This window comes from Apis florea, unplaced genomic scaffold (genome assembly GCF_048593485.1).
Source record: "Apis florea isolate Af1SG1 unplaced genomic scaffold, ASM4859348v1 contig_3078_pilon, whole genome shotgun sequence".
In the NCBI taxonomy this organism is placed as follows: domain Eukaryota; kingdom Metazoa; phylum Arthropoda; class Insecta; order Hymenoptera; family Apidae; genus Apis; species Apis florea.
The window spans coordinates 395940-417532 of record NW_028256702.1 but is presented as its reverse complement, the minus strand read 5'-3'; the positions used below and the strand labels follow the sequence as shown (position 1 = coordinate 417532).

Genomic DNA, 21593 nt, shown 5'->3' with positions numbered 1-21593 from the left:
CAATTTCATCATCGTTTCAAAGTTTGTAACCTTTCTTCTCTCGATATCCTGTATAACAATGGGATGAGAAAAAAATTTTTTTGGAAACTTGAGCTGCAAAAAAGAATATCGAGTATCGTGGAACCATTGTCCATACCGTTGGCCAGTCGATCGAAAGAGAGATATTGTTCGCGTTGGTTGAAACAGGATTTTTATGGGTATCGAGAAACGAATTTAAGGCGTCTCACTCACTGTTATTTTTTTATAACGAGCCACCAGAGCTATGGATCCGTTATTTCTCTTTTTTTCTCAAAAGTTGATTCTGACGATTGAAAGTATACGGATATATTGATACGTATAACTATTTTTATCGTATAATTGTCGTATAATTTCTAAATAATTAACGAGTATCGAAACGGCGATGAACTCGAGGCGAGGCAATACCCGTAAATTTGGTTACCCGAATGATTTTCCTTACTTGTTGAGGAGGAGATACATACGTATCTAGAGGCTGATCAGTGTGAACATTCTGTTCTCTTGAAAAAACGATTTGTGTAATTCAAAAAAATCTTTTTATCGTTCAAATTTTCGATTAACAAATCAATTCAACAGTTTAGAATCGATTTAATTGATCTGCCAAGCGAAGATTCAAAGAAATTGTTGAACATTGATTCACATTGATCGACTTCTGAATCTTTTCATCTAACTTTTTGAAAAATATATATACAATCAAGTTTTACAATCGAGGGAGTCGATATAAACGTTATTTACAATCTCGAGATACAAGTTCGAAAAGTTCTTTTCGTTTTTTTTTTTTTCTATATAGATCTTCTGCATTTTTCTAGAATCAAGATGGATCATATATTCATATACTTCAATGATTCATTTCATCATTTATAAAATTTTATACACAGACATTTATATACAGACTGTAGTCAAAGTTCCATCTTTCTGGATTCGTATTCTCTTTTTCCAAAATGATTTTTGATTTATTTATTGTACATAATGGAAAATACGGGGAATTCTTCGCCTCAACCGCCATAAAATAGAAAATCTCTACATGATACGTTGCGTCATGGGTCTCTGAGAAAAATTTTTCTTATTAAAAGCCATTAAATCGTTTGTTAAATATTATACAACAAAAGAATATTTTCTTGGAAAATCAGAGGGAATCTGACTCGCGATATCAATTGAAAAACAGAGGAAAACCATGTTCCTCGGCTCGTCAAAATATATGCAAATAACGAAAAGAACTTTTGATACGATCCAACGTGTCGCGGATATTTTCTTTCAAAAATAGCGAGCTCGACTCCGAGACGAGTGGACGAGAGCAGAATCTGAGAAGAAATTCGAAGAATTCTATTTACATCGAGTATCTTACAATCGTTTTTCGATGCCTTCGGCCTCGGTCTCATCGCTCTCGGCCCATCATTGTTCGTGGAGCCGATAATTTTGCATCGAGATGGATCGAAATCTGCATTCGAGTGGGGTGAAAACGACCACCGAAGCCTCTACACGACTCTGATGAGTAACAACAGAAATCTGCTCGAGGCTCGACCGGTATCGAATTCGTATTTGGTACGAAACGATCGCACGTAATATACGATTTCAATGTTGTTTGATAAGTTTTTGCTTCTGGTCGTTTTAACAGCGTGTCCTGTTTTTCCAATCGATGAAAAATTCGTTGGATGATATTTTTTTTACGATCCTCGCAACTTTGAGATATTTTCCTTGATGAAACGTCGCGGCAAACTTGAAGAGCGAATATTCGATACAGTGAAATTCGAAGGATAAGTAATCTTGAACTTTCTACGAACCTTGATCTTGGAAAAGATATCCTTCTGCGAGACGCTATATGAATTTATTTCTTAATTTACGATCGAGGATATTGTGCGAATTATTATGTGTTTGTATATTCATTAAATTCGATTGTTTAGAATATATAGATGTAATCTATGTGGATGAGAGCACGTTATGATAAATGAAAGCGTTCTTGTAGTTCGATTTTTTTTTTTAAATGCATCATCGTTTGATGGAAGAATCTTTCGGTGAACGCTCGATCACATTTACTTTACCTCTCAACTGGAAGATTGATCCTTCGTTAATTTATTCAATTGATTATAAATTGCAAATTTTATCGGTTTATTTACTTTTTTTTTTACTTTTATCATTTTGGCGATTCAATTTTTCACACTCTTCGGTCAACGTTACGTCAATGGAGAAACAACAAAATTGAAGTTAATGGAACACAAGAAAGATAAATTAATTTAATGATTAAATTGATACGTTATTTAAAACGTATTATTTATTCGAATAAAAAATTTAAAAAAAAAAGCGACTTTAATGAAATAATTTGCCACTTAGAAAAAATTAATATAAGTATTTGAAAATAATACTTAACAATTTAAATAATCATTTTATTTAAACAATATAATGTCCAAGCTTGAACGAATGAAAGGCGTATCCTAAATACTTAGGTAAAAATATTGTTTTAAGTACAATGAAGTGGCGATTCGAAAGAGGACGATATAATGTGTTGTCACCTTGAAGTTTAAGTTCACGATCAAATTCTAGTTTCACGAAAGTTCTTCCCCGGTCGAAGAAAGTTCGTTACACGTTTACGTTCCAGATTCCAGTGAAGGGCAGGAGAATATTCAGTTGAGCGATTATTCCCAAGGTTATTTTCGAGCTTATAAATACCTTCGATTTTATCACGTGGATTATCGTGTATAACTACACGCTATCGAACTTGAGATCGTCTTTTTTTCCTTTTTTTTTTTTTTTTTTTCAAGTAATTTATTCGATGGTTTAGATATAATTAAGTGGTCGACTTAATATAAGATTAACATTACAAACATCGTGGAGATTTCGTGTGAGCGTTCATTTATTATATGGATCGTACTCATAAAATAGGTGTCTCAATTACAAATTTGTAATTCCATTTTTTTTTTCTTTTTCTTTTTTCTTTCCCCTCCCCTTCCCCCCATTTTTATGCGATTAAATTTTAGAAAATATCTATACAATAATTTACAATAACGTTCACATCGTGTCGATCTTCCTTCGAGACTTGAAGAATTTATTCATTCCCCAAGGGAGTATAAATCATTCGATTAATTTCCCTTTAAATAATATAGAAGATACAAAGATATTGTACGGATACAAGTACAAAGTTCTGTAATACCACGCCAATAAATAATATACATTTACATAATAAACGCTGGGAATGAAAATGACGCAACGAATCATTGAAATCCCCTCAATAGAGTATTCCGAATACGATTTTCACGTGCTCAAGATTACTCGCATAAGGCGCTTGAAAATTCACCGTAATTGCAATAATAAATTCCCACAAACGTTTCTCATTGTGGGTCGTTCGTGAACGATAGTAATGGCGGTAGAAGCGTGATCCATTGCTCCATCATTCTAAAAAATGATCTTTACAAACGAGTCCATATATAGGATCGAGACAGTAAGCTTCGCCCGAAACTTTGATCTTTCTTCCTTTCCTTTAGCCTTCCTTCCCCTTCCGGGTTTCGTCTTTCAACGATCTTCAAAGTCGCCGATCATTCTATAGCTGTCGCACGTAAAAATCGTTAGCGGAGCAACGCACACACAGTTCTTACTTCCATCGGTCTTTTGACGCAGCTCTTCTCACGCGCGCCCCCTTCAATCCGATCCATGCTTTGCGAATCTCGTTCCTCTTCCACAGGGTACGCGCTATTGTGAAACGGATGTCCAACGAAACGTATCGATCCGAATTTTTATCCCTCTCGACGGATTTCCTTCAAAGCATCATTGATCCTTAACGTTTGATCCGTATGCACACGACTTACGTTCTTCTTATTATCGTTTTCCCGTCATATGAATCTTTGCTTTCATTAAAATAACTTCGATGTGTCTTTCTATATATATTTATATATTTATATATGTATATTTCTTCCTGTTGATCCTGTAATTTCCATCGGCACGATTTCGAAAGTGAACGCGGAGATTTCTCATTGCGAGCACCCAATGCACGACAATCAGAGAAATTCCTGTCGACCAAGAAACGTTCTAATTTGATTCGAATTTGCGTGGCCGCCGATTCCAACGAAGACTGGCAGACAGATGATTGGAATGTACCAGTTATCATCATTAACTTACTTCACCGTCCTACGTCCGTCGTAATCAGTCTTCAGTTTGATTTAGCTGCGAGTTCGCCAATTCCATTCGCGATTGCACCGGCGATTGTTCATCGAACCGCTTCCCGGTGCATCTTTCCAACCGTGTTTCACTTCGAGAGAGTCGGACGGAGACCATCTCGTCCACCGTCAGAGTCCCTCCCCCACCTTATTCGATTATTTCAGTCTTCGATTATTCAATTCACTCGGTGCGAAATACACCTTGTCACCCCGTGCATACATACACTCCCTTACGCCCGATACGTGCCTATCTCCATGTCCATCCCGTCGCGCATCTCCATCTCCATCTGAAGTTCTCGGTGCTTCTCGGACCGATGGGGGACGGATTGCACATCTCGATCGCGACTCCTCTCGCGTGCCGACGATCTGTCCTTCTCGCGCGGGAAGTGATGGTACTGGTGGCCGTTCATAGGCAGGGTGGGGTAGGAGGATTGGCCGCAGGACGACTGGTGTCTCGAGGGTAGCGGAGGTGGGGCGTGATGGTGTCCAGGTATGCCGTTCTGAAGCCTCGAGTCGTTCTGCGCCCTTTCCGAGGTGTTGTCCGGGTCGCGGGAGGGCAGATGGGGTGGCTGCGGCGTGCGGCGCAGAGAATGATTCGAGTAATGAAGCCTGCCACCGCCTGTGGAGGAGCAGTTGTCCCCTGGGACGGTCAACGGCGCGGAGCCGTCCTCGATGGCGGCTGGACGATGGCCGGACGTCCCGGAGTTGGGCAGCGTTCCCGGGCGGCGCATTTGGCGCGCCGTCTCCCCGTCGATGTAGGTGAAGCCTTCAGCGAGAGTGGTGCTGCCATGGGGCAAGAACCAAACACCGCCGGTTCCAGGGCTCGCCGCCCGAAGTTCTAGCTACAGTTCCGTCACTGGTATAGGCTTGATACCGGCCGCTATCTGAGAGTGTTGTTGCTGCTGCTGCTGTTGTTGCTGCTGTTGTTGCAGTTGTTGCTGTTGAAGATGGTGGTGGTGGTGGTGAGGCGGGATCTGCTGCGGTTGAGCTTGATGGTGGTGGTGGTGGTGGTGAGTGTGGGCGGATCTGACGATGTACTCGTCGTCGTTGGAAAAGGTCTTTTGATACTCGTGCTCCTTGCGCGAGATGCCGCGGTTTTTCCATTTGTAGTCTTTCAACGCGTCCCCAAAGCGTCTGCGACATCTGTAGTAACCGATCAGGCACACGGCGCAGAAGAAGGCAACGCCAGCCGTGCTCAGGGTGGCTAGCAATGCTTGTTTCCTGGGGTCGGAGAAGGCGCAACCTAGCTCGTCGGGTGTCATGCCCTTTATGGGTTTCCCTTTCGACTCGGCTGGCTCCAGGCACAACACCGGGCTGGAGTTTCTTGGGACAAGGACCTCGGATAACCAGAGCAGGCTGCAGTCGCAGACCAAGGGATTCTCGCTCAAGTCGAGCCGGCGAAGCTCGTTCCAGGCCACTAGAGATTCTGAGAATCCGGTGAATGCGTTGTCCCGCAGCATCAAGTGCCTCAAGTTGGGCAACCCGGCCAGGGAACCGTCCTCCATTGTAGTCAGCCGTTTGTTACTGTTCAACACGAGTGTCTCTAGGTTGGCGTTGTCCGAGAACGCCCCTCGTTCAACGGTGGTTAACAACTTGGCCGCGGATATGTCCAGTTTTTTCAACTTGGACAGGCCTTGGAAGGCACCCGATCTCAGGATCGTGAAGAAATTTTGACCCAGGGTGAGCTCCTCGAGCCGAGGTAGAACGGCCAATTGTCTAGTCGGCACTTCTCGCAATTTGTTCCCATCCAATTCCAACGTGCGCAGAGCGTTCAGACCGCGAAAAGCGCTGTCGCTTATGTTGTCCAACCCGGCCCCGGTAATGTCAAGCACGGTCAATTGTTCCAGTCCCCGGAACGCGTCGTCTGGAAGTGAGGAAAACGCGTTCCAACCTATATGCAGCTCGGCCAGAGCATTCAACGGAGCCAGAGCCGGAGATGGAATGGTCTTCAATTGATTGTCGTCGAGGTGTAATACTCTGAGCGTGCCCAACCTTTGAAAAGCACCCGGCTCCACTTTCGATATGCGATTTTTTCCCAAGTCCAGCTCCTCCAACTTCGATAACGAGGCAAACAGGCCATTCTTCAGATTCTCCAAGTAGTTATCACGCAGATTGAGCACCGTCAAAGATTTCAAACCTTGGAACGTCTTCTCGGTCAATGCCGAGATCTTGTTGTGTCTTAGATGAAGTTCCACCAGTTGCTTCTGAGCATCGAAGCTCCCATTGGGAATGGTAAACAGGTGATTGCTCGATAAATCGACGTTCTTCAAGTCCCCGTAGAATTGGAACGCGGCTGCATCGACTATTTTTATTCGATTTTCCTTCAACACTATTCGCTGGATACTTGGATTCAGGGCAATCGGTATGACATCCAAATTCGCTCCTATACAGGATACCACGAGGTTGTCGTCGTCGCAGATACACCCGTTTGGACAGATTGCGGCCGTGCCAAGGGTGAACAAACCAGCCAGTATTAACAGATGGAACAACGTCACACCGCGTCTTCGTGCCTGAAAATAATATAAACAGTGAAATTATTAGGCGAATTCTTCGATTATTATGAAAACTTAACGATAGATTATTTTACTCTAACAGCAACGAGGATATACAACTTTGTCCGGTATGCATAATACCGAGGACAATTCAGTTATGATGATAAAAATTTAATTTGATAATCTTCAATAATCTCAAGAAATATAAAATTATAATAAAAAAAAATTCTGTGAATCAATCATAAATTAATTTCATTATCTGAGAATTAAACTAAATTCTATACGATAACTTATTGTATTTATACTAATTTAAATGAAACTTAACACTTACACGATATAAGTATATTAATTAAAATTATAATATAAACTTTATTCTATTACTATTATATATATACATACTAACTAATTTTATTCATGATACTTAAATTCTATTTTTTATATGTTACGACTAAAATCTATATTTATAATATAAATCTTACCCTACTATAATTATATACATATTTAATCATTATTATGTACACGTTCACATTAAACAAATAATACAATAGCCGTTCAAAAATACTTATTTACGGCTTCGATTACCGATTACTATGCGATTTACTACTTCGAAATTTGTGAGAGTTTTTGTTTGCTTAGCTTAATAGTTATACCTTATAGTGTAGAAAATACTAACGAGAATCGCAGTGGCGCTTAAAGCCGCCTAGCGGTGGTTGTTGTTACTATAGAAGACTGATCATGATATAGTTATGATGGCAACTATTTAATGGCGAATAGATTGATTAAAAATTGATATTCGTAGTGTGTGACACGTTAAATGTAAAAACAAATAAGAAATAATTAAAAAAATTTAATTTGCTTTAAAATAAAATGAAAAAATATATTTTTTTTTCGATTTATATATTTTTTTTATCAAATTCATCGAAAACTTTAAAAATAATGGTTATTTCCTAATTATGTCCTATGCAAAAATTATTGAAGACTAATTGAAAAAGAATTTATAGTATTCTCAAGTGATTGTTGTTTTCTCTTTTTAAGCTGCATGACAGCAAAGCGATCGTTTCGAATATTCATATCGTTTTATAATTACTTTTCTCTACAGAAAATTTATTCAAATTTACTATTATTTCATTTTTATTTTTTAAAATATGATCTAAAATTTAAATTTAATAATCGCTTATAATTTTCAAAAATGTATGTTTCTTTGGAATAACGTTTTATTTTATATATATTTTTGATATTTAGCACTCATATATAATGTTAAGAAATATTTGATGCAATATTAAATATTAAAAAATAAATAAATATTTATTTTTATGAATTATCGATCGACAGTATATTTCAGCATTTTGATGATTCAATTTGTATAGAATATATTGTTGAAATTGTTGCAAATTGTATACAATTTGAACAATTTAAAATGCTAAAGGAATTTTTGAACAACAATGTGCAATATGTACGTTGAAATCGTTTTATCAATCTTCTATAAAATAAAATATATAAAAATATATATAATCTACATGAAAATCTTGCCATCGTTCTAAAAATTTAAAGAGATTTACATTTTATCGAAGAATAACGAATCTCCAATCGTATAAATCATAAATTATCTAATTTGGAGCAGTGTCACGTAATACTTGCGTAAAACGGAATTTCGTTTCAGAAAATGGCTCTCTTCAAGAGGATGACGCGTGATAGAAACGAGTCCCAGAAGATTCATTCGAAAGCTACCTCGATTCAGTTTGCAATGAATGTTCCGTGAAATTAGGCTGTTCTACAGGGTGTTCTATTTTAATTTAATATAATATAATTTTGAAACAAAAAAATATTTTAAACGGAAATTGTAGAATTCAGATTGGCAAATTTTATATTGATTTTCTCTTGATATTTTTATTCCAAGTTAAAACAGTTATTCTTTTATATTTCAACCAAAAGTTTCTTTGAAAACTTTCTATGAAACAATTTTCAAAATTGTTTTGAAGAACGAGTAAGACATTTTATAACTTTTCAAAGAAAATAAAAAAATAATTAAATAAAGAATATAATCCATATAATAAATCTAATACTAAATTTGACACTAGCTATAATAAAACTAATAATAAAATTAATTAAAACTTCATATTCAACCTCGCATAATAAATAAAATATTATAATAAATATGTGTAACATTTATATGTATGTTAATATATGCATACATATCTTAGAAACCAATCTTTCCTGTACAAAGAATTGTTAATAAAGTATTAATATATTCGTAAGAACCTTTGGAAATTAATTCTAGAAGCTAAATCAAACACAAAAGTTATACAAAGTTACACAAAAATGTTGGTTGAACCTTATTTATTAAATTATAAGCAATCTAAGTTTGCGTTTGGCGAAGTGAAACTCTAAATAAAGTAAGATAGCCCTGTCTCCGTCATTTCCTTCTGTCTCCACCTCGTTTCATCCAACGAAAACTTTAAATTGCTTATAACTCAATAACCAAGCCTCAACCAACATTTTCGCATACCAACTTTTGTGTTTGTTCTGGCCTCTAGAATCGATTTTTCAAAGAATGTTCCACGAATATATCGACACCCTGTACATCGCGAAACCCCTCCACTTCACTTTTGCTCGGTCAAACTGTATGTTAATCCGTAATCCACGAGAGAGAGAGAGAGAGAGAGAGAGAGAAAAAAAAGAAAGAAACGTGGAAAACGCGAAAATGGGCTGCTTGTTCGTAACCACACGAGGCACGATTGCAACGTGTCAGCCGTATTAAAGCAAAAAAACGGGCACATCATTAGAAAAGGATTATACATTCGCAGGGTCACCGCTACGTCGCTTGACTCCATTACTCATTTCCCATTTCCAACCGTATCACGAGATTCGGCCTTCGTTTAATGAATCAAGGCCCTCGAACGTGTTTCTGATAGCATTTATTCGAGCATTTCTGCATATTTACCGGCGGCACGCACGGCATTTCGTGTGCAAATCTTTGTATGGTGAATAAATTGGCGGCACGCTCTCAGATACCAAGCGTGATTAGGCGACGTTGTAATTTCGTGAAAATATCGCGAAGACTCTTTATGCTTGTTATCGCTTGGTAACATCAAAGGTAATATATGGTAATATTCGCTCGTTATTTGTTTTTGTTTAACCCGAGTACTTCTCTTTTTTTTTCTTTTTTTTTATTGTCGTTCAATTGATGGTTGATGTAATAGTTATTTTTGATCCTTATCTCTAGGAGCCACTACAATTTTAATCAATCTTTTGGTATCGTGAAATCTGTGTAAAACGTTGGAACAGCGAAGAGAATAAATTTCGAGAGCGATAATATTATAATGATATTATGTGATAAATATTCGAACAAACGAGTTAATATTCGAAAGAAGGAGAAGAAAAAGAACACGCAATAATTTTATTGAATTTATTGAAAATTTAATTTGTAATTAATTATATTGCCACTATATATTATATTACAAAATATTTTTATAATATGAATAAATAATATTGAACGTTTTTTAATATTAATCCAACAGTAATATGATGAAACTTGGGTTGCAAATTTAATATCATATTTAATATCATCGAATATAATGCAAGATATATATCAATTAATTTCAATACTCTATGCTTTAAAAACAATTATACAATGAAATCTGAAAAATTTGTACAATGGCCACGATATAAGAGGAATTTGAAATCTTTCTTCTCTTAAAAACATAAAAATTCTTTGAAATATTACCCGAGCTATTATTGCACGCCATCTACTCGCTATTAAATAGAGTGGCAAATGGATTGATTCTTGAAAAAAGCTCTTTCAACGATCGACTTTTCGTGTATTCTAACGCAATTGTGAGTTGTTAGAGATCGGACATAGGGATCGAAAATGGATACAAGTTTTGATTACTTTAAGCAGCTCTTTCTTTCTCCGCGTTAAATTCGATTTCTGCCTTGCTCGGATGGCAAGGAAGAGGCCACATCGGTAATGCAGTTCGAGGAGAGGTTCGATACAATTACATAAACTCGGAAACGAGCAAGAATGGAAAACGATATTACGCGGGTGTGCGCGAAAGAAACGAAAGCATTTCAAGCTTCATGAGAACTTCGTATATTGTCTCAACTCAGGGACTTCATTTCAATCGTGTCAGTTATTAAGAAAGTCGCATTGTCGAAGGATTGGTAATGCTAACGAGGATGAGAGGTTAGGTTTAACAATGTGTCAATCAATCATAGCTACGTAATCGTAATAATGGTGACGTTTAATACCGAGAATAAGGAGGAGGCTTTTATTGTTGCAACCAGAAATGGGCCAATAAAAATGTACAAGGGGGCGAAATAGGGCGAGACCCTTTGCTAAAAACGGGTTTGCAGTCTGACCTGATACGAATTATAATAGGATTAGCCAGAGATAACGGTACAGTTACTCGGTATTGCGTGAGTTCACAGGCATATAATTATGATTGCGTTGAGATGCTAATGGTGTATTGTTTCGGCCAACGGAAACAACGGGTTACGTTGTTATTCCAACCGTGTTTGGTTAAATTATCTTATGTTAATCCAATGAAATCATGTTTAGGGACGATTTCAATTCAGGAATTATGTCTGTCGACGATCTTCCGGCGTGGATGAGGGAAAATATCGTTTCTACAGATAGTTTAACGTTTGAAATATGGAATATCAAGTGTGAACGGGTTGTAAGTGACCCAGTAGATTCAAAATTATCAGCCTTTTGAATGGAGAAAAGAAGAAGAAGGGGAAGCATGTAATAATTATTTTATTATTTAATTTCTTGTGCAAATTTTTGAATAGATATAATGTATATAGTGATTGTTGAATAAATATAAATTTTTTTAAATTTTTTGGCACAAGAACAAAGGAAAAGTCTTATATGTTCTATTATTTAATTTAATGTAAATAAAAATTTTCAATCTTTTGAGGTTAAGTTGCTTTTTCAATAATGAAATAACTTTTTTTGTATATACATAGAATATATTAGCGAGATATTTTGTAGAGATGTAAGTTCACGTTAACGAACAGCTAAATTAAAGTTATTCCACTTTATTTCCATCTCTCTGCCTCATTTAATTTCTAGTTAATAATAAAAAAGATTAATAGACATTTTTGTATATCAACTTTTATATTTGTTTTAAACTTAAGAATCCTTTAGATCCTTCAAAAATGTTTCAAACGAATATGAATAATAAGATAAGTATATTTTAACAGAAATATCATTTTTGATAAAAATAACTTTTATTCTCTTAGAAAATTTATGAATAATAAAATACAACTCCTTTTATATGATTCACTTCACACAATAAGAGCTTTTATTAAGAATTCATATTCACCTTCATATTTAAGGATTCCACGAAATCTTTTATGTGTATGTATACGTATTCACATACATCTTAAACGTTCATGTACAGCGAATACAAGTGAAACAATGCTTGGCAATAATTTTAAATAACTAAACACTAGAAAAATTTCGATCAATACAAATGAAGTTAACAAAATTCTAATCTAATTTTATTTTTGTTTCTATTGAAAGTACTTTAACTAATTTATGATCTTTACGTGTATATGTTTGACTGCACATACGTTCGTATTAGTATAAAATGATATTATCGGATCGGTAATTAATCAGAATAAAAATAATAAAAGTGGAGGAGAGATTGTACGAACTTGGATTGCTTATGTCACAAACAACAAAAGCATTAATTCCATCGGGCGAAATTACCATAAATACAATATCGGAGTGTCATCGAGATTTTATCCTATTGTCATTGTTTTTTCGTATGTATAGATACCTTTAATCGAGCATTTTCATGCAATTTATTCTCGTCTCCCCGAGATTTATGGTGCACGCTTTTATTACAGTCAGAAGTTAATGAAAAGAGCGATAAAATTTCAAGGATAATTAAGAAGTTTCCAATGTGATTGAACTTTGGAAAGCAACGGCGTACTTCATAAAACTAACAATTTCCATTCAATGAAACGAAATTTACGAGAAGCATTAACGTACACAGTTTTTAACAATCTAATCTCGAAGAGAGAAAATGTATAATCGTTAATTTTTTAATTAAAATTTTATTAGATAATATAATTAGATTTATGTGTATTATTACATCATGGGCAGATAGATCAAATATTTAATAAAATTTTTAATGTAACAAACGAGTATTTCTATATGGATTTACTATTGCGATGTATCATCATCGATGCATTAATTTTACTTTAATTTATTTATTACAAGGTTAATGTAATAATATTACAATTTTATTAAATATCTTATATTTTTCTTTATTTATTTTTTTGTATTATATTTATTATATTGAATATTTTAGAATCTAATTTGCATATATCAATTAGATCAATGTACTTGTTTATGGGGGAAAAAAAAAAAGAATTCCAAGTATGTATATATATTTCTTACAAGAGGAACAAATTTTCCAATTCATCGTTTAAAATTCCAAACTTATTCAGAAAAGGAAAAAGACATTAACCAAAACCCACCTACAAACGCATCGCCTGATTTCAATCGGATCAAAATCCCTCGAACCGACCACCTACTAATTACACCCTAACTCCAATCATTTCCGCGCGTCGATCATCGATCACGTAATGATTAATCGAGCAAATTGGTCAATCCAACAGGGAATCAAAATCCAACGTAAACGTTTCGAGAGTAACACAAAGAAAAAAAAGAAAAATCTCAAAAACTCAACTTGGTCAAAGAACGACTCTCCTCCAAGGAAAAGAAGGAGCCTTTTCCTGGCCCTCGATTCGACATGTTCTCGTCTTAATCGCGGCCCGTTACGGGCGACTAATTGCGAGGTCAGATAACACCGCTGAGAACACGTCAGACGTCTCGACTTATCGCTCGCACTAATCATACCAGGGGAGGGGGTGAAAGGGTTGGACCGAAGGGTTGGCTGCGAGAGGGATAACGTCACGCCGGTTTCGGGGCGAACACGTCAGATTTAACTGGATGTAATTAGCGATTACAAATTACCCTTTTGTCCATTAGCGCCGCCGCGATACCAGATTTGCGCAGCCGCAAATGGACGTCTCTCTTTCTGTTTCGCAGCATTTTTGAACGATCGATCGTGTGACAATGAGGAGAAAAGTATCGTTCGAGCTCGTTTATAAGAAATTTGTATCAATCTCTCTCGACGAAAGGTGGTCGTCTTGGAAGAATTTAAAGAGAGTGAATGGTTTAACAGAATGGCCTTTCCAAGTGATATTCGATTTGGAAGTGAGCAAGAAGATCAGTTACCACGTGGATTTCGTAATGTTGAAGTTACTACTGTTGAGAAGACGCTTGTTTTCGCATGGAAGTCGGAATTTCATCGAATTTAAACTTCTAAACCGGCTTCGATATTTCAAAAGGTTGCACGTGTATAAAATATCATCCATCCCTGGCAACATTCAAGGCCCTGCATTCCGCCTTGCAACCGTGTTGCAACAAAGAGGAACTGAAACACACGTTCGCTGCTCTTCCAGCTTTTATACCAGCGCGTTCTGTCCTAGTTTTAAACTATTTCGCGAACGCGTTAAATGGTCACAGTTTACGGATGAGCTCGTTCGGTTTTCCCAATTTTCTGTTCATCCTTCCTGAAGGAAAAACGAAGAAAACGTATCCATCCGATTTTGGAACACCTGTGCCTCATATTCTAGCTTCTAGTAACAGCGTGATGTAAATGTGTAATATTTTGCGCGAAGTGAAAATTGTGGGAAATTGTTGCTCCAGAGAGTAAAAGGATAACTGCATTGATTACGGTGCAAATTTTAATTTTTCTTAAAGATGCAATGTTGCCCTCGAGTTATATATTTTTTATTCGCAATAAGACGATGTTTCATGATAATATAAATAAAAATCAATCATCGTTGCTGGACAATATTTAGCGAGATTAAAGATTCACGATAAAGAATTTTAAAAATTTTAATTCGATCGATCTGGAGCGGCCACTTAATCGAGTAAATTAGTTAATAGCAATCGTCAATTGAACGTAACGATTAACCGTTAAAATTCTCTTTGTCGTGAAATTAATATTGGTGGCTGCTTTTACATCTATATATATACATATATCATCGATCAGCTTCAGGTTTTTGATCGGTGCTCGTTTAATAAAATACCGAATCTCGAATATTGGATCTCGATTGAAAAACGCATTCGATTGATACTTTTGATCCGCGACCAAGATTAAAACGATCGATGTTTTTTACGCGATGATTGCTAATTGGCAATTAATGATAGAAAGATATCCCTCTGTGGAAAAAGATGGACGAGGAATGCGAGGAATCGATTCTCGAAAAAATAACTCGGGTTTTTTTGATATTTCGATTGGTCGAATGTAAAAAATACGTGTATCGGGTATCGTCGGTTTTTTTTTTTTTTTTAAAGATACTCCTTACAAACGAATTCCGCCAGTTTTGTTTGCATTTTATTTTTTTTTTTTGTTTGTTTTTTCCCCCTCTTTCAAATTTCCCGTCCGACCGTTTAAAGCATTCTATAACATCCGGGGGTATTTGCCGTGACAAGAGAAATGTCATCGAATCGACGATTTCCCTGGCATGAGATAAAAGTTTTTCAGAAAATCGGTTTATCGGAACGATTCGTTGCTATTTGTAGGTTTCCAACATCGAGTCGTGGCAGAAAACTTTCGGATATCACCAACATCAGAGTGTTTCATTGGCTTTAAGTGGGAATTGGCAATTTGTTTCGATCCATGATATTAAACAACGGTGTTAAATTATATTTATAGGTTTAATTAAAGGGAATAATTCACGGATGTCATCCTTAAAGAAGGATCCATTATTTTTCTTGACAAAAAAAAAAAAAAAAAAAAATTAGAATATTGAATAAACGATATTTAAATTTTCTGGTGTTAAAAAAATGGCTGACTTCTTCAAGTTGTAAAAGGTAAGGTTTTCTGTATGTAAACACGAAGTATATGTAAAAGCCTTTCTTCGAAATTACTGTATCGCCATTCTTGTTTTATAAAATTTCACAGTTCACGGAGGATAATATAAGTCATGAATTTTTGATGAAGATCCTCCCCGAAGACTGAAATTTCCATTTCTTTTTTTCTAATTCGGAACAGTGTATTAATCTTTTAAGCATGGAAGATTTTTTTCCCTAATTATTTTCTCATTAAGTTTATCATTTAATGAATCGTTTGCAAAAAGTTTTTGGCTTTTCTTGAAAAAAATAATATACTTCTTTTTTTTTCTTGGTTGTTTTATATTTGAAATGTATCGTTTCGTTACTAGGAATGCACTAATTTTTATCGAGAGCGGATATATCCTCTCTCTCTCTCTCCAGTTAAAGGATGAATTTAATCTAATAAAGAAGAAAAAAATAGAATGATAAAAGCATTACATCGATTGAATCAGCCGATATTCATTGGTGAATATCGGATAAGATTTTTATAACTGGATAAAAATTAATTTTTTGCACCAAGTTTTCGTGCGTGGAGTTCATTCTTCGTTTGTTAAATCTCTTCTCTTCGAAAACATTAATAAAACAAAAGCTTACATCAATCCTACCCTTGAAATTCGAATAATATACTCGAATCAAATTTCATTGTTCATATTTTCTCATCGACTTTTCACATCTGGAATCATCCACTATGTTCACATATTTTTAAACTTATATTTCTTCTTAAAAAAAAAAAAATAATAAAATGAATCTTTGATGAAACATAACATAAATGTATTACCATATATATATGTAATTGTCACATTGTGATCATTTTAAATAACATTTCTTTTCCAATATTAAGCATTAAACTACATTCTCATTATCCACGTCAACTCAATTCATCTGGCTATTTAAATTTCATCGTCGCGCCTGTTCATCTTTCGTTTCACCTGGTTTCATTCGTTTGGAAATTAGTATCATCCGAGTTAAATAAAAATCAACGAGGATCAGCGATATAGTCGTATTACGTTTCGCCAGGCCGATGTTCATTTACACGACCGGTTTTAATAATTCGCAATCGTCTTCCTTTCAGAGATTTGCAAACCCTGTACTCCACTGCAGTGGCCAGTATTTGCAATATGCAGATTTAACCCTTTAAGCCGGAAGATCGGATAGATCTGCTGGGGCAAGGTAATTGTATGATAAATCAGGCAAATGTATGCTACCGTGATTGAAGTGTATCGAGTTTAACAATTCAATTTGAGTATTTTTATTCTACGTATATTTTTTTTTTTTTTTTTTGTATTTTTAATCCTAGGATAATAATAGGATCTTTTGATATTTTCTTGAAAAATTTGTTACACGTGTTATAAAATATTACAATGAATTATGTAAAACAATTTATTAATGTTATTAATATTGAAAAAAAAATTGTAAGAGAGACTCTTATTTAATATTCTTTTACAATCTAGTTAAATATATATCACGATGAGAATAATATTGGACAATCATTTTTTAGGTGTTTGTATAGGTCTTGATATTTTGTAAAAATTATTTATTCTAATCATGGTGGAAAATATTGGAAATGCTGAATTACTTTGACAAAAAAAAATGTTAAATAAACACATACAATACTCTCTTTATATTCGATTTTAAAAATTGTTGAGAAATTGCTAACAAATTTAAAGAATGTGGAGATAAAGTTTTTATTTCTTTTCTACTTTTTATAAGAACTCGATAAATAATTTAGAGAACGTAAATCCAGTTTTTATATTTTGAATTAAAACTCCTTTTCCGGGAAAATTCGTTAAACAATTTGAGAGAACGTGTAATTTCAGCGTTTGATCGACCATTTTTTAAATAAAATATATTTCGTTTTATGTGAAATTGTTAAATAATTTATATTTCACGAATGAAAGAGTAATTTATATATAATTATAGACTGTATTTATGTATAAAAGAGAAAAGATAAATTGTTCATTATTATTCTTTTTTTTTTTAAAAATTAATTCAACAAGAGTTGAAATCGGCTTTAAAACTATGAAAAAAATATACTTTGTATCGTTTAATACTTTCGGATGTTCATCACTGCACCGTTTCCCTTTATTTCAATCATTCCATCAAAAATATCACCAGATCGCGTTTCTAGTTTTTGGATTTATTCTTCCTAGCGTCGCAGAAATAGCTGGAATTTCATTCCATTCATAACAACATCGTGCAACATTGTGCTTCTTTTTCGAATTTTGTACATGAAGTTTTCAATTTCCTTCCATGACAAGTTTCGAATTCGCGACTGTTACTCAACACGCCACTACATAAATTATCAAATTTTTAACAAGATTTTCTACACCTTTCATTATAAATATCCAAAAATTTAAAAAAATGATTTTTCAAGAAAATAATAACAATATTAATACATATTATCGCAGTAAGAAAGAAAATTACGATATTAAAATTTAAAGTCTACGTTTAAAATAACTAATACTGATTCATTATCATTCAAATAATCAGCTATTGAATGTGGACAAAATTAAATAATGAAACTTTGATTCTTCACGAGAAGAAACTAAAAATTTGGTCATCAAAACCCAATGAAGCCAGTTTTTGTTTTATCCCGATATCTCAATCCGTTGTCGAGATATAAGGATTCAAAGGTGCGTCTAACGTAGCGTAGAAATTATGAATGGATCAATGACCTATATTTTTTCCTAGAAATGCGTACTACGGTCTTTCAGGAATCGTGTCTGTCACTTGTCTGAAATTTGAGATAGCGAGACGAGGTGTGAGCGAGAGGTCCAAGCAACAGACAAGGACGGAAATAGTAAACGAACAAAAATTATACTTTTCTTTACACGACGATATCTCGGGAACCGGAAGTCGTATCGGGATAAATGAAGAAGCGTTTTAAAGCTCAAGGTTCCACGTTTCTAATGATCGTATATTGGTTAACCGGAAGTCATTATCTTCGGAGTTATAGCAGTTCAAAGTTTTCTTAATTTTAATAGGATTTAATCGTGTAGGTAAATGAGTAAAAAAATCACATTTTCTTTACACGATGATATTTCGGCAACCAGAAATCGTATCGAGATAAATGAAAAAGCGTTTTAAAGAGCAAGGTTCCACGCTTTTTATGGTCGTTCATTGGCTAACCGAAAGTTATTATCCTCGGAGTTATAGCAGTTCAAAGTTTTTTTAATTTTAATAGGATTTAATTGAATTTATAAAAAGAATTAAATAAAAATAGCTTTATATGATTATATTTTGAGAACTGGAAGTCGTATCGGGATGAATGAAAAAGCGTTTTAAAGGGCAAGATTCGTTACGATCGTTTAGTTTTTGATTTTGGAAATTATTACCTTTCGAATTATAACAGTTTAAAGTTTTTAATGGAGTTGCATGAAGTTTTAAGATAAATTTTGTGATAGATACGATATAATAGATACAATAGATAAAAGAAAGTTTCCAGATTTATGTTTATGTGATCTTTCTTCATTTTTAGAGTGAGCAGCATATGATATGAAAGTTTGGCTATCTTTGAAGCATCTTGCATGTATTTCGATTATTCGTAGTCTTGGAAAATGGACAATGTGAATTAATTCAATGAACAATATCTCTGTTTTATTTCCTAGAACAATTACTTTTCTTTCTCTCTTTTCTGTTTTAAGTTTTTAATTTAAGTTTTAATTTAAGTTTCACTAAAATTTCACTTTTCGAATGGAAATCATTATCTTCGAAATTACATATATTGATAAAACAATTATGTTGTTCGTATAGTAGAAATCGAGATCTAATTCTTCCAGTTACGATTTTTCGTTTAGAATTTCATATCCACACGAAAGGATTTTTTTTTAAATAAATGTGTAATAATAGTAAAATAACGCGTTAATAAATTTTGCAAGCATTATAATTATTTATCGCTTAAACAAAATTGACTCTGTATTTATTTAGTATCAAAGACACGAAAATATATTTTCATTCATATTATAAACACATTTGCACAACTGCAGCAACGGTTGGCGGTAATTCAGATAATTAAGCGCTACTAAAATTTCGTTTGTACAAATGCAGTTCACATAAACGGCTTTCCACTGCTCTCTTGAATTTTTGCACACACGTATAATCGAAATAACATAGTCTCTATGTTGCAAAGATATTTTTTTAAACACCTTTTTACACGGTTCGAATAAATTAAAAATTTTCAAAATTTTTCGAAACAGTTAGAAACATCTGACATCAAAACGCGTTTAACTTCGAAAATAAATCTTCAGATCAGTTTCAGAGAGAGACCTGTGACGTTTCCTCCTTTCTTTCGGATATTCTTGAAAAGTTGCTGGGAAAAACAGGAGCGTGAAAATGTCAATAAAGGGAGCGGTTCCTGAATTTTGTATACGCCCTGCATAAGCCTGCTGCACAGTCGTGGAATGTATACAATGCAGAAACGTTGCTCATACTCTTGACTTGGGAAACTGGCCAACAATCCCACAATTCTTGTACGAACTTCTTGCGCGATATATGTAAATTGTTGTATAAAATCAAGAGATTTCCTCGAAATTTTCAACTACTATTTTATATTTTTTTAATATTTCGATATAAACCAAGAACGTAATATAAAATTCTTGTTTAAAATTAAGTCAAAAATCTGTTATTCATACAATAATAATCATTTCATAAAAAAAAAAAAAAAAAATGATTGAAATCATTTGAAAGATTGTCTTCGAAAAAAATATAAATCTAATCAAATCACATTCTACTATGGACATTTTAACAGATACTGTAATTAACGGTGGCATGCAATGTATAATTGTTAATGAAGTGTTAACCTAACCGGGTCACGAATGATATTAATATTTAAATAGATCGTGATGTAGCAATGTACTGTTAAATGATCATAACTGCTGTATGACTGTTATAATACCATTAATGCATTTTCAGTAGTAGTTACGAACGCCTCCCCCCTTCCAATACTGTTATATTAATCACTGCGCATTAATCGGACAGAAAATTTACAATTCGTGCTCAATAGAACGAAAATAATTAGTCGGTATTAATTATTGTTTCCATTATTGGCCAAAGAAATAACTTCATTTAAACGTATGATAATATCTTCCAATTATTAAAATACGCGATTCATTAATTTCTATTAAATTGCTAAAACAAGAATTGTTTTGAATCGTCGTTGCGATAAAATTTCGATAAAATACGAACGAATTTTAACGTTTGATTAATAATTTTCGGATAATTAGTTGAAAATAATGTAAGGGTTGTGGTATCCCGTGATAAATAATTTAAATCGGACAATAATTCGTTTCATAAAAATTATTCAGTTGAAGCAGCGTTTCTCAAGCTAAAAGTCGGAGCCAATACCGCGTTAAATTTTTATAAGCCACGAGGGTTGCTCGAGTCTCTTAATTATTCCAAAGTGTTCGAAACAAATCCGAGTTTAATACAATTTTACTTATTTACACAATAAACGAATACATGTATATATATTTATTTCGATTGTTGATGTTGATGTAATTTTAACTGTTTTGCCAGTTATAATTAGTAGCAGTGTCTTGAACAAATCTACAGAACTGTATCGTAAAATGTTAAAGGTACGATTGTAACAATAATTTATAAAATTCTTCACAAATTCTTCAGTGAAACTTTCGAAAGGTTTCGAAAGGATCTGGGAGAAGAAATCCTGAATTATTTACAGAAATAAGTAAGGTATTTCAAAAAAACTATTAAGAAATTTATATTTGGATTGATTTTCAAATTTCGATGAAATTGGCCAAGCGAACGAGTCTAATCTAATAATCTCGTTCAAGGGACACGTTCACTTTCAGCATTTATGCATAAAAGAAGGCGAGAAGAAGGGTGATGGAAGGAATAAGCGCCCGCCACGAGGTTTCTTTAATTCAAACGGAAAACATCCGGATGAAAGCGTGTAATTCGGAAACACGGAGGGTGGCCACTGAATAAGCTACTGCAAATACATATAAGCTTGGATATCCGTTTTCACGCCGAAACGCGAGAGGGAAGATTAATGGCTCGCTA

General features: G+C 34.3%; 2 protein-coding genes and 1 long non-coding RNA gene across 5 annotated transcripts in view; 1 reads left to right on the top strand and 2 right to left on the bottom strand.

The window, feature by feature from the left end:
• Positions 1-2845: 2845 nt before the first annotated feature.
• Positions 2846-4891, bottom strand: LOC147657557 (uncharacterized). Its single transcript, XM_086908348.1, has one exon. It carries the CDS (start codon positions 4889-4891, stop codon positions 4391-4393), a length of 501 nt encoding a protein of 166 aa, XP_086764474.1. The 3' UTR covers positions 2846-4390.
• The window catches only part of LOC100867739 (uncharacterized), a 388049-nt gene continuing 369301 nt past the window's right edge, over positions 2846-21593 (bottom strand). For all 3 annotated transcript variants that reach the window (XM_086908344.1, XM_086908345.1, XM_086908346.1), the window contains one exon: positions 2846-6670. In XM_086908344.1, the coding sequence (XP_086764470.1) occupies positions 5003-6670 (1668 nt within the window). In that variant the 3' untranslated portion in view covers positions 2846-5002. The remainder of the gene's footprint in view (positions 6671-21593) is intronic.
• Positions 10624-11509, top strand: LOC147657556 (uncharacterized). Its single transcript, XR_015292156.1, has 2 exons — positions 10624-10835; positions 11211-11509. It is a non-coding gene; the product is annotated as an uncharacterized LOC147657556 (long non-coding RNA).

Bases quoted from the DNA above. Each gene is read 5' to 3' on its own strand.
- LOC147657557 (XM_086908348.1), bottom strand. From the start codon at position 4,891: ATGCGCCGCCCGGGAACGCTGCCCAACTCCGGGACGTCCGGCCATCGT.